This window comes from Arvicola amphibius, chromosome 10 (genome assembly GCF_903992535.2).
Source record: "Arvicola amphibius chromosome 10, mArvAmp1.2, whole genome shotgun sequence".
NCBI lineage: Eukaryota > Metazoa > Chordata > Mammalia > Rodentia > Cricetidae > Arvicola > Arvicola amphibius.
The window spans coordinates 105,018,109-105,033,029 of NC_052056.1; the positions used below are offsets into that span (position 1 = coordinate 105,018,109).

General features: G+C 38.2%; 1 protein-coding gene across 1 annotated transcript; it reads left to right on the plus strand.

The window, feature by feature from the left end:
* Positions 1-764: 764 nt before the first annotated feature.
* Positions 765-13,352, plus strand: LOC119824380 (zinc finger protein 431-like; the record flags this gene model as incomplete). The annotated part of the gene is made up of 6 exons (XM_042055852.1): positions 765-902; positions 9,972-10,098; positions 10,288-10,348; positions 11,471-11,619; positions 11,863-12,881; positions 12,966-13,352. Coding segments are annotated over exons 1-6 (1,881 nt in total), but the record flags the coding sequence as incomplete, so codon positions are not given.
* Positions 13,353-14,921: the final 1,569 nt, after the last annotated feature.

A 14,921-nucleotide genomic window follows, 5' to 3' on the forward strand; every position in this document is an offset into this window, starting at 1 on the left:
AGCTTCTGAGGCATTCTAATAAATCTACTTTCTACATACACGGAAAGTTCCATCTACCAGTCCTGTTCACGTAGAGAACCTGGAATACCGCAAGTAATTTTGTACTTGCCACTAAGGAAAATGTGCTGGCTCACCATAATGCCCATGAAATCATTCTTCCTAGCCCCATATTCTGTAAGTATTCAACTTACCATAAAGATTACACTTTTTACTATTTATTGAAGAGTTTGACCAGAAATTCAGAAATAAATATAGCAATGCAATGAAGTTTTCACCCAGTCTTCTGGCAGGATAAAAATATATCATCTTGGATGGAATTTGGTGATTGGGTTGCTCTCATGGCTGCCAGAACTGCCTGTGATTGCTGATGTCAGCCTGAAGTCACAGAACAAACATCATCTTTGGTTTCCTAAAATCTGTACTTATTAGTATTCTGCTCTCTTCCATCTTTTGAACAGGAGAATCGGTGTACTCCACATTGTGTAATGAGCTGTACTAGCCAGCCACATCATGTCCAGGAGGATGAAGGCAGTGTGGTTGTGGATTGCAGGAAGATAGCTGTGTCTTCTACTTGAAAGATGCATAAGTGATATTGAAATTCATATGTCTGCAGATCCGTAAACTTCTGGGTCTGGGATGGAAGCCAGGGACAAAGAACTCTGTACTGTGTCTTTAAGCACACTGTAAGGATCAGAGAGGTGCTCCTATCACTCAAGCCTCACTAGCCAATCAGGGCCTCCATGCAGACCTGTCAGTCAAAAGTCATGTGGGACACTTCCTGGCGCCATGTTGCCTGCTTGATTTTACAGCAAGGCAGGCACCAGTGGATTGCTTTCTGTGCTGTGAGTGCTACTGCAGGGTGCTGTGAGGAGAGCATGGGGGAGCATGGAATCCACAGCATGGTGAGTAAGGGGTTTGCTGTTCCACGATGTGGGAAGAGAGAACCGTGAGCCATGGGAGACAGTGTGGCAGTCCCTTGCTGAGTCAGGGTAGGAATCTGCTGCCACCATCAGTGTTCTCTGAGGTTCCATGTGGTCCTTGCAACTCCCCGGAAACAAGTCTTTCCTTTAAATAACTTCCCTCTGTGGGCTGCATCTGTGAAAAGCATCCAGCAGGGAACTGTGTGTTAGAAACATTTTTGTGGTTCACATTTTGATACGTATAGAAGGCAAGGTCCAAACGTGGAGATGGCTAGTTTTTCTATAATCTTTCAGAAGCTTTGCCCTTTCCATTTAACATTGAGGAGTAAGATGCATTGGAGTTAATTTTGTGGAGTTTGTAAATGGCATTATTGCGTTCGTTCCCACACCACTACTAACCTGTGATGGAGAAGAGCAGAATTGTTGATATAAAGGCTTCACCAATGCTTAGGAGATCGTTAGCTGAGGGAGAGCTGCCTCTAAATTACCCAAAGATAAGTAGGATGCTAACAAGGCCTGTTAGAGATTAGGATGCTGGAATACAAAATTGTTTACAGGATTGTTCAAGCATTTGGCCTCTAAACCACGATAAAGACACCAATGATTTATAAACAGCCACCACACCCATCACCAAATCAATAACAAACATCTCACCTGCTACTCAAGGAAGGCATTATAGGATCATAATGAACATTAGGGCATGGTGTGACTTAAAGTTCCAGGGTTTTTTTGAGATAATTATAGTTCTGCCAAATGCACATGATGAGACAAGGTGACAACTATTTGAAAAGACAAAAAACTGTTGTGTTGAGAGATGGCTTGATCAATGACGTCTTTCCATTTATGTTCCAACTCATGGAGAAGGAACATAGCTCCTCCTCAAGCCCAGGGACACTCCTAGCAGTGCTAGAAACAGCCTAGTGTTATTAAAGTTTATATTCCTGTTTTTTCCAAGTGCTGTTGATTTACTGATTTGTCTTCATATCAGTGTGTTTTCTAGCTCAGGCTTGCCCCCACATTATGTACCTGAGAATTGCTTTGAACACAGCTAATTGTGCCTCTGTTGCCCTCTGCTGGGAAAACATTCTTGCAACTCCTTCCAGGCTGGGCTTTGACTGGTCACTGAAAAGAAAAAATAGACCAGTTAATGAGAGTCCTCTAATCCATCTGACTTTTCCTGGGGACTCGTAATTGAAGACAGATATGTGAAAGAATTGAGTCCATTTACCTACTCTGAAGCTGCTGAAGGCAGAGTGCAGAAAGGGGAGGGAAGGAAGCAACATGCAAGATTTCCTGCTTTTGTAGCTGTTAAAATTTATTGGAGCCCACAAGAGTATACAGTCAATGCACAGACCAATAGGCAGATCCATGGGAAGTGTATATGTACTCATCCCCATGGAACAACCTATTTTGCAGAGCTGTGGGAACACTTGTCTTTTGGAAAAGTCACCATCATATCTGTAAAAACCTTGTTAGCCACCATTCTTCTTTTTGAAATGGGCCACATTCTCTGTACAACAAGGCAGTGAACCTCTGCTTAATCAGTGGACTGACCTTGCTCCATTTCCCCACACAATGAGGCCTTGGAGCAATGGCATTCATTCTTTGTTCAAACAGTCAGATTTACATAGAATCAATCCCACACCACTATTTGCTAACAGACCACATAAAAATTTCCATAGAAGACAGGCACTGAGCAGGAAGGCAACGTGCCCCACCTTTACTAACAAATCTGGGTGTTCCCAGAGGTATGTATCACAGCAGAGATTAGATGAGAACTATGGGTGAATCCAGGATTCAGGGATATTTAATAACTTTATCTAAGGGCTTGGAATGTCAGATACTTCCCTTTGGATGCTGGCTCTTTCCTAAGTCAGGTCACCTGTTCTGGAGTACTGCTTTGTCAGGTTCTACCTGCCACTTTTGTGATTTTGATATGCATATTAGTGTGAAAAGACCCTCGTTTTCAAGGGTAGCGATTTCCCCCTTAACTCGATGACCCAAACCAACAGATGCAATTAGCATGAGGTTATTTTATTAATTTCACAGGCGTCTGTGGGTGAATCAGAAGGTCTCGCCAACTGATCACACCGATCCGGCTTTTTGTTCAGCTTTTATAGGTTTACAGGTTACATGGGCGGGGGGCTTAGTAACAGTAATTCTATTGGTAGGGGCTTGGGTCATCTTGGGGACAGTCCCATTTGTCTGTTCCCAGGTTTTCTCGCAAGGTATACTTCATCAATTTGACAGCTGTGATAAGGAGGTCTGAGATCTTAGTCCGGTCAGCTAGTCTCTTGACCAGATGTATCCCATAAAATACCCTGCTGTGGTGCCAGTTGTCCATAACGGAGACAGTATCTGACCCAAAGGTCACCTTATCTCTGTCTCCTAAAGGTTAGCTCAGTTCACCTCTGTCGTTTATCAGGACTGGCCAGGACACCATTCTAAATTTATAGGGGGGAGTCTTGTAAATGAAACAGCCAGTCGTAAAATAATCTAAGCTTCACAAACATCTGAGAAAATAGCTCCCTGTAAGTGAATGATCCTTGATCTGCTGGAAAAGCTGCTGATGGTCTGTTCTCATTCTCCCAGACTTGCAACTATATATGTATTCCTCATTTTTGGAATCCATATTTATTTATTTCTTGGACTCTTCAAGTGTTGTCCTTGCCTATGGAATTTTCCAACTATGTCTGTAAAAACTAGAATTCTCATGGAGATCTGCCCTTACTCTTACTCTTCTTCGCCTCCCCTACTTCTACTGCTTGCCCTTACTCTCCTTTCTTCTCCTTATTCCTCCTCTCCTCCATGCCCCCTTCACTTCATTTTTCCTCTAGCATGAAAAATAAAGAAGATGCAGAGGTAATGTACTTGAGTTAAATGTTTTACCTTGAGAACCTTGCTTGCCATAGATATCCAGTTCTGAAACCTGAGGAGGTATTTGGGCTGGTGTCATTTTATGTCTGAAAGGTTTACTTTGTTTATTGATTTTAAAAGATGTCACAAGACAATATTTTATCTTGAGTATCAGAAGAAACTTTGGATATTTGAACAATATTTTGGCTGTTAAAGATTGTCAAGGTTTTGAAGTCAGATTAAAATCATTTTCATTTCTCTGTTTATTCTCTTTATTTATTCTCTTCTCATACAGTACAATCTGACCACAGCCTCAACCCTGTCTAAACTCCCTAGTCCCCAATATTCCCACTGACCCAGATCCTCTGTTCCTCTGATTCCCTTCAGAAAGAGCACCCTCCTAGGAATGTCAACAAACACCATGACAAGATACAATAAGACTAGACACAAACCTTCATATCCATGCATGATTACACAGCCCAGTAAAAGGAAAATAGTCCCAAGAGCAAGCAAACAAGTCAGAAACACTCTTAAAGTTAGCAGTCCCACAAAAACACCAAGCAAAGCAACCACAGCATACATTGAGAGGATAGAACTCAGACACTGCAAGCTCCATAATTGCTCTGTCAGGCTCTCTAAGCCCTTATGATCTCTGCTTAGTTTATTCTGTAAATTTTGTGTTTTGCTGTCCTTGACACCTCTGGCTTCTAAAAACCCCTCCCCCAAATTTCTGCTTGTTTCCAAGTGCTTCAGCTAGTGTTTGAGTGAAGTTCTTTGCATTTGCCATAATCAGTTTTCAGAGGAAGGCCCTCTGTTGACAATCAGGCTAGAAAACAATCTATGACTTTATCAGAATAGAGCTAGGAATCATTATATTGACCATTATTTTCTTTTTTGTTACTTGTATTTTGTTCTACTCAAACTCTGAACTATTGAACTTCTTGTTCCGTGCCATGAAGGCAGTGTTGGTCATGGGTTGTCTCTTTTTGCTTAGGCTTTAAGTTACGCCAGTCATTGGTTTGCCACTACACCAATGTGAGCCACCAATTTCCTGGTATATTTTCCAGACAGCACAAATGTGTATCAAATATTTTGTGGCTGGCTTTCTTTTCTATTCCCACCACCTGGAGTTATATGTCATTAAAGAAGATGACAGGTTCAGGTTCAATAGTTTTAGTTACTGGGAGTCCTCACTAGGTTTGTTCTCTTAGCTAGCAAAAAGTTTCTACTGTATTAGGTTTCCACATCAACTTTAAAGATTTCCTGTTCCAGCCATCTCTCCCTGTATATTCTACAAACATCCCTCCATTTGCCCCATGCTTGTTACTCTTGCTATTCCCTGTTCACCCATAAAATCTAGTCTATTTCCTCTTTTCATGTGGGCTCCATGCATCCCCTGCTACAGCCATTCTTGTTACTTATCCTCCTTGAGTCTGGATTGTGCAGTGATTATTCTTTACTCAACTGCTAATATCCACATATATATGAGTACATATCATGTTTGTCTGTGTGGTTCCAGATTTACTTGCTCAGAATAAAATAAAACTGAGGAAACTAGATATCAACAAATCCAATAAATAAAAATGTGGTGTAGATCAAAATTAAGAATTCTAAATAGATAAACTTTAGTGGCTTAAAGAAACATAAATAAATGTTCAACATCCTTAGCTATCAAGGATATACAAATCAAAACTACTATACTGATTCATCTTATACCTGTCAGATTGGCTAGGATCAATAACACAAGTGACATCTCATACTGGCAAAAATATGGAGAAAAGGGAAAACTCCCCCATTGCTGCTTGGAATTCAAACCTATATAGCTAGTATGGAAAACAATATGGCAGTTCCTCAGAGAATTATTAATCTATCGACCTCAAGACTACCACTGTGGTAGTTTGGATATAGTTGGCCCCTATAATCTCTTAGGGAGTGGAAGTAGTGGGAGGTGTGGCCATTTTGGGCTTGGCATGGTGTTGTTAGAGGAAGTATGCCACTGAGGGTTTTTGAGGTCTCCTATTCTCAGGATACTTCCCAGTGTGTCAACTATGTCCTGTTTTCTCTGAGCTAAGAACTAAGGACTCTCTGCTGAAGTATCACATTTGGCTGCCTGCTTACATGCTCCCAGCCATGATGATAATTAACTCAACCTCTGAAATTGAGCCACCTCGATTAAATATTTCGCTGGTCATGGTGTCTCATTACCCACCCACTCCCCCCCCCAAAAAAACTAAAACAGAAGTTGGTCCTAGGGACTTGGGTATTGCTGTGCTAGTCCTAACCATGCTTTTGTTTAGAATACTAAGGCCTTTGATTCTTTGGCTTAAGAAAAGGACGGAATGCATTTGGCACTGCATACAGGGTCATACTAGGAGGAGCATGGGAGAGAGAGACCTTGATAACCATATGAAATATCAGGAGCCAGCTCAAGAGTTTTCAGAGAAAACTTTTAGTATGTTCTTTAGAAATGATTCTTGTGATATTTTGGTAAAGAAAGTGCCTTGGTTCAAAGAATCTGCCTGAGGCTAAGGTAAGGAGATTTTGATTAATTCCATTGGCAGAATTCTCAACACAGCTTAAGATAGACTCTGCCAAGTGGATGTTAGTGATAACTCTACTGAAGATACATAATAAAAGGAGCAGCTGAGCTAGGAAACATACTTGAGGAGATAAGGGCCCCCAAAAGTGGAATTTATTTAAATCATCAACAGATTAAGAAATAGAATAAAGGGATTAGTGGCCTGAGGAGGTGGTCGCACCTTGACTTTAATCTGAGCACTCCGAACACAGAGGCCTGCATACCTCTGTTAGTTCAAGCACAGCCTAGTTTACAGATCAAGGTTCAGGACAGCCAAGCTTATAAAGTGAAAGACAGAATGCTGGAAAAGATAGACCGGGTGGTACTGGTTTTGAAGGTATTGATGAATGTAAGGCTCAGCACTGTGAGAGGCCAGGAAAGGACATCACTGAAGGTGCAGTCTCATTGGCAGTTGAATGACCAGGACTGTAAGGGTCATGCCATGAGGTGTGGAACCCTTAGGAGATTCTATGAGAAACACTGGTGAAAATGAAACCCAATTACAACAGAAGACCCCAGTGTCTGGAGAGGCCAGCACTGTGAGATGACCACCAAATCATCGGTAGCAGTGGAATTGAGCCAGTCAGAGTCTAGAAGACCAGGTGTGTGTGTACTGCAGAGGGCAGAGTCAGTGTATTGACCCAAAGCCTATGGAAGAGTACAGAAGATATTGAGAGGATCTGAATATTGGAAGGTTGGAATTCTTTAATTACCTAAGATGTTAGAGATTCCAGGGTCATAGGATACCTCCCAAGGAGAGTTATTAATGTGCAATAGAACCAGCCCAAGAAAAAGAAGTGTGCTGCTCTCAACAAAGCTAAAGAGGATTGGAGACCTGAAGGGCTATTGGTCATGGAATTAGGTATCATTACATTGACTTTTTTCTTTATTGTTACTTGTATTTGTTTCTACCCTAGTTCTCTGAGCCATCAATCTTCTGGATCCTGCCCATCTAGGTGTTCTTCCTAGCCACCTGAACCTCAAGTTGGGCAGGTCATTGGTTAGCCACTACACAGATCTTGAGCCACCATTTTCCTGATACATCTTCCATACACAACAAGTGTATGTCCAATATTTTGTGGATGGCTTGGCTTCCTAGTCCCACCCCTGGGAGCCATATTTGATTACAGAAGATGGCCAGTACAGGCTCCATATTTCTGAGTTATAGGGAGTCCTCACTTAGTCACCCTCAAAGATTGCAGAAAGTTGTTACTGTACTGTTTCAACATCAACCCTTGAAAGCTTTCCTATTCTAGTAATTTCTTGCTGTGTTTTCCCTTTCCATACCTCCACTTCTATAATCCTTGCTGTGAGTACACCCACAATATCTAGTCTATTTAATCTTCCTGTTTTCGATCCATGCCCCCCCACTATAGCCATCTTTATCACTTACCCATTCTGAGTCTGTAAATTGTATTGTGATTATTCTTTACTCAACAGCTAATATCCACTTACAATGAGTACACATCATGTTTGTCTATGTAGTTTGGGTTTAGTTGCTCAGAAGCAAAAGAACTCAAGAAGCAACACATCAAGAAATAAATTAATTTAATAAAAATGTGATACAGATTTAAACAAGAAGTTATAAATAGATGATTCTAAATTGTCTTAGAAACACTTAACTAAATGTTCAATATACTTAGCCATCAATAAAATATGCATCAAAAGAGCTTTTAGAATTCATCTTATACCTGTCAGAATAGCTGGGTTCACTAACACAAGGGACAACTCATGCTGGCAAGGATGTTGGATAAGGAGAACATTCCTCCATTGCTGCTGGGAATGCAAACCTGTATAGCTATAGCCACTATGGAAATCAATATGGCATTTCCTCAGATAATTGGGAATCTATCTACCTTAAGACTCAGATAAACCACTCTGGTAATTTGAATGTATTTAGACCCAATAATCTACCAGGGAGTGGCACTATTAGGTGTGGCTTTATTGGGCTGGCTTATGGCCAAGTCAGGTCTATATCATTCACATTGAAACACTTCAGGAACTGTTCCAGCCTATGACAATTATTGAAGTTAGACTAAATACTTTTTTTATAATTGGATGACTATAATTATTTATGGGTCAGAGTGAGAATGTAGTTGATCAAAGGAAAAGTCCCCAGATTAGAAGTGGTTGAATACTTGTCTCTCTGGAGTGCTCTTCTTTGTTGTATTTGTGGAATATTTAGTAGGAGAAATCTTTTGGATGAAATTCCCATATTGGGGATTAGATTTACCTGTTTATAGCCTCAATCCTTTTGGGGTTATTTGTGTCCTGCTGTCATGACTTCACCGCCATTATAGATAGTATCAATAAATGACATAGCATGCAGTTGAAGCAATTGCTATTCACTCTTAAGCCTTTTGCTGTCCTGATTTGTATTTTAATTTTTTTGTTTTTACTTTGTTTTTGAACGACAATGTTTTTCTGTGTAGCTCTGGGTCCTGAATGTAGCTCCTTAGACCTTGCTGTTCTCAACTCAGAAATACAAATGATCCTGGCTTCTGCACAGAGGGATTTATGAAACATACTTTGTGTGTGTGCGTGAGTGTGTGTGTGTGTGTGTGTGTTGTTTTATTGTCTGATGATCCTGAAATGTAGGTTTTTGTACATTTCAAGCATAAATTTCTATGCTGAACTTCACCTACATCTTGATATTTGAAGTGTGGTGGAGGGCATTATTCTCTTTCCCAGGAGAGTAGTATCTGTGACATTAATACCTCTGCCTTCTGAATCTTTGCACTGTTGGTGGCTGCCTTTCTTCCTGCCTCTAATTTTTTTGTTTTGAATGCTTTCAATGAATATGAGGTTGTATCTATATAGAAGGGTATGTACCACATGTATGCCTGTTCCTCATGGTAGTCACAAAAGGCCTCAGAACCTATGAAGTTGAAGTAATGGATAATTACAAGCCTCCTTGTATTGGCAATTGTGACCACTTATCTGCAAGGACAGCAAGACTGTTTAATGGCTGACCTGTCTCCCTTACTATATGCTCTTTATGATCATCATTTGCAGGGCTGATGTTTTCTTTGGTCCATTTGTAACTGTTAAACATGCAATCCCTTTATTAAGATCATATTATGAAACAGCATAAACTGGCCCACTGCAGTTTCTGGACGATGAATATATAACTAAAGTGAATACAAAACTTTGTGTAAGAACTTCAGTAAAACCTCTGGTTTTTTTATGTTTTTTATTTGAATGATTTTTTGATAGATAATGGGTTTTATCCATTTGTAATTGTAGCTTATCTGTAACTCTTTGCACAGGCTTTGACTGACATCCAACTCAATATACCCATTTTCCATCTCTTTTCTAGATAATCACTGTTCTTACTATTTCTATAATATTTTCTCAGTAGTGTTGATCTGCTTGTCTCTCTCTGTATGTCTGTTCATTGGCATTTTTTCTCAAGGCTGTATCCAATTTAAAGGGCCAAGAAATGACTCATATGAACCTCTTCTTCAATTTCCTTCTAAAGTGACTGGTGATTACATTATAATGAAATGTCATGGAAGAACTGTGGGAAGCAGAATCATTATGCAAATATATCATTTTAAAAGAAGTAGCCAATGTCAGGATCAAACTTTGTTTTACTGTTGGTTGGATTATTCTAGAATTCGGTGACCTATGAGGATGTGCACATTGACTTCACTGAGGATGAGTGGGTTTTGCTGAATCCTTCCCAAAAGAGTCTCTACAAAGATGTGATGCTGGAGATATACAGGAACATCACTGCTATTGGTAAGATTGTGAACTTTCCTTCACATTTTAACAAAAGGGGACAACTGTATTATTTATTAATAGTTTTGTATATTTGTGTTTGAGAAAGAGTAAGAATGAGCCAAATAACTAAGGCATATTTCACTTAAGATATTCAATTTTGTACAATATCCATTATTATATTATCTCCTTTCTATTACTATATTTTAGGGAACAGATGGGAAGACCATAATTTTGAAGAGCATTTTCAAAGTGCTAGAAAACATGGAAGGTAATTTTTATTTGCAACTTGGTATATATTTGTCTCTGAAGAAATTTTAATTTGACCTGGAAGATTTAAAGAGTAACAATAGTATATATAAGCACAGCTTAAGGTATATTGATGATTATTAATTTCTCATAAAATCACATGCCTCAATATGACATAACTGGTTGGTGTTTCCAATGCATTCCTCTAAAATCAGAAGAGAAAAGATGATTCCTTAACTGATACCACCATTTGAATCATAGCCCTATGAAAACTATGCTGTAGAGTTGCCAATCCATTTAGTTTCATAGCACTCAGATATTGCACAAGGAATACTCATATACACATTGAGTAGATAATAAGTGTATGTTTAAAACTGTACAAAAAATAGTCTGTAGTAAAAAGAGTGTTACTCATGTACTTGTGACATTGCCAAACTTACTGAAAGAATTAGTTTATGAGAGTCAATAAGGCTCTTGTGGAGAAACCATGATTCCTATACCACATGTCTGTGAGGAACAGAAAGCCAAACTGTATGAATTCACAGACAATTCTTCCTTTAATAAGAATGTCATATGTCACAAGTGATGTTACCAAAATGGAAAGAGGGACTGTATCTCTTTCAGAATATTGAGAAGATAGGAAAGATATTTAGTATTTCACCACTGGATAGATTTGTTGAATGTGCTGTAAGATTATATTTAATTGGTTTTCAACCTTCCTTGGGAAGACATCAGCAAACTCACACTGAAGATAAGCCCTATGAGTGTTGGACTGTGTATTTTCTTTTGTTTGTCCTAGTACACTTTCTTGTGGTAGGTATTGCACTACAGGAAAACATAAGAATGCAAAAGGAATGTAAGGTTATTTAAAACTGAGTTAGTCTAGTTCCTTTCAAATATGTAAAAAAAACTCATAGAAAATGATGTTATAAATATAGGTCATTGAAAAAAAGAACCTTACCATCAAGGGTTCTTCAGAGATACAAAACATCCCATACTGAAAGATAGCACAAAGAATGTAAAACTTAAAATCTGATTTGTCTTTACAATTAAAAATAATTATAAAATTAATTCATACAGGTATTAAGATTCATCAGTGTAATGTACATGGTAAAACTTTTACATGTGCCAATTATTTTTGCAGGTATGAAAGAAACCGTAATGGAGAGAAATCCTCTGAATATACTCAGTGTGATAAAGCCTTAGCATGTTATAGTCATTTTCAAAGGCTTGAAAAAATTCATTCTGCAGAGAAGCCATATGATGGTATTCAATATGCTGAAGCCTTTGCAGGTACCAGTTATCTCCAAATACTTAAAAGAATACAAGTTGGAGAGAAACCAAATGAATGTAATCAATGTTGTAAAGACTTTTTATATGTCAGAAGGCTCCAAGTTCACAAAGGAGCACATACTGGAGAGAAAACCTATGAATGTAATCAATGTGTTAAAGCTTTTTCAAAATGCTCTAAACTCCAAGTACATCAAAGAACACACACTAAAGAGAAACCCTATGAATTTAATCAATGTGGTAAAGCCTTTTCATGTATTAGTAGTCTCCAGCTTCATACAAGAACACATACTGGAGAGAAACCCTACACATGTAATCAATGTGATAAAGCCTTTTCACTGAACAGTAGTCTTCGAGTACATCAAAGAACACATACTGGAGAGAAACCCTATGAATGTAATCAATGTGGTAAAGCCTTTTCACGACAATATAGTCTCCAAATACATAAAAGAACACATACTGGAGAGAAACCCTACATATGTAATCAGTGTGGTAAAGCCTTTTCACAAAACAGTAGTCTTCGAGTACATCACAGGACACATACTGGAGAGAAACCTTATCAATGTAATAAATGTGATAAAGCTTTTGTGAGTCATGGTGAGCTTCACAGACATAAAAGAACCCATACTGTAGAGAAGCCCTTTGAATGTAATCAATGTAATAAGGCTTTTTCAGATCACTCTAATCTCCAAGTACACAAAAGAATACATACTGGAAAGAAGCCCTTTGAATGTAATCAATGTGATAAAGCTTTCTTGAGTTATGGTCAGCTTTACAGACATAAAAGAACACATACTGGAGAGAAGCCATTTGAATGTAATCAATGTGATAAAGCCTTTTCATATATTAGTAGTCTAAAAACACATAAAAGAATACATACTGGAGAGAAGCCATATGAATGTAATCAATGTGATAAAGCCTTTTCACAAGCCAATATTCTAAAAAGACATACAAGAATACATACTGGAGAGAAGCCATATGAATGTAATCAATGTGGTAAAGCCTTTTTACGGATCAGTAGTCTAAAAACACATAAAAGAATACATACTGGAGAGAAACCCTATGAATGTAATCAATGTGATAAAGCCTTTTCACAAGCCAATATTCTAAAAAGACATACAAGAATACATACTGGAGAGAAGCCATATGAATGTAATCAATGTGGTAAAGCCTTTTCACAGATCAGTAGTCTAAAAAAACATAAAAGAATACATACTGGAGAGAAACCCTATGAATGTAATCAATGTGATAAAGCCTTTTCACAAGCCAATATTTTAAAAAGACATACAAGAATACATACTGGAGAGAAGCCATTTGAATGTAATCAATGTGATAAAGCCTTTTCACAGATCAGTAGTCTAAAAAAACATAAAAGAATACATACTGGAGAGAAGCCATATGAATGTAATCAATGTGATAAAGCCTTTTCACAAGCCAATATTCTAAAAAGACATACAAGAATACATACTGGAGAGAAGCCATATGAATGTAATCAATGTGGTAAAGCCTTTTCATGGATCAGTAGTCTAAAAACACATAAAAGAATACATACTGGAGAGAAGCCATATGAATGTAATCAATGTGGTAAAGCCTTTTCACGGATCAGTAGTCTAAAAACACATAAAAGAATACATACTAGAGAGAAACCCTATGAATGTAATCAATGTGATAAAGCCTTTTCACAACTCAGTAATCTGAAAACACATAAAAGAACACATACTGGAGAGAAACCTTATAAATGTAATCAATGTAGTAAAGCCTTTGCATGTCGTAGAAGTGTACACATCCATCAAAGAACACATGCTGAATAGAAACCCTACAATTTTAGCCAATGTGGTAGAGACTTTGTATGTGTCATGAGGCTTTAAAATCTTGAGAAAAAAAATCACACTGCAAAGAAATTCTTTTTTATCCTTTTTTGGTTTTTCGAGACAGGGTGTCTCTGTAGCATTGGAGTCTGTTCTGGAATTCACTCATACTCAAGGCTGGCCTTTAACTCATAGAGATTTGTCTGTCTCTGTCTCCCAAGTGTTGGATTAAAGGGCCTTGCCACCACAGTCCAGCCTGTCAAACCCTTTAGGTGCAATCAGTGTGGTAAAGTTTCCCTCTTCTTGGTAGTCTTTATACAAGAGTAAACTTTTAGTGGATAAGATGTCTTTTAAGGCTTTTGCATATCACAATATTCTGAGGGCCTGAGCAGATTCATCCTAAAGGGAATGTGACTATAACTGTTTTGGAAATATCTTTAGGCAATACACATTTACTTACATAAGACTGGGAATAAAACAAGTCTACAAGTGTCAAATCTATTCAAGCCATATGAAGTCTCTATTTTGTTTCCACCTGCAAAATTATATGAACAGAAGTCCTGTGAATTCAATGATAAGGTAACCCTTTTTGATTTCTCACTTTTCTTTAATTATATAAATACACTTATCTGTAGAAGTTAGCTTGATTTTGGAAATAACCAGGCTAGCGTAAAGATAAACAATTATATTTTTACTTATTATAAGGGGAAACTCACACCGCATGAATGGAAAGTCCAAGTTCCACTGTGTTCCATGGAAATCACCCAGAGAGTGAGCACCTGGTCCATCCTAGTTTTTCTCCTGGGCTCCAAGAAGCCACACCTTAATGAGGTCCCACTTCTTAAAGATGATTGGTTAACATCATCTTCCCTATCACTTATCCAGATGTAAAATTTTGTAGATGTATATGAGTGCCTCTTCTCTGTCTGTGATAAAACATAATATTTAAGTCAATTAATAAAATAATTTAATGTGACTCTGGGTTCCAGACGGTTACATGTTCACCTTGAAAGTGTTGTCACAAGAAGTATCAGACATGACAGCTACATTGGGAACCCAAGAACTCACATTCTCAGCTTGTAGCATGAATCAGGTGTAGGAATTTGAAATAGTGTGTGAATGTATACTCTCAGGAACAAACCTGTGGCATTTCTTCCAGGATGACAATATTTTCTAAATTTTCCCAAATGATGCCACTATTTGAAAATGATTGATTTCTGTAACTTCAAGTCTACATTCTTGTTTTCTACTGCATGATCCAAATCACAAATGAGGAAAACTCTGGAAGTAGGCCTTTAAATGCCTCAACAACTGGGTTACAGGAATGAATGTTTACAGGAGAAAAGCATTCATGAGTGAAAAATCGTTTAGCCAAATATTTTAATTTTAATTATGTTATTTTAGTGTGCCTTTGTGTGGGTATATGAATATTCATGCTAGCTTCCAAGAAGGTTAGACCCTTGGGTGTTTCTGTTGCAGGACTACAGGAAGTTCTCA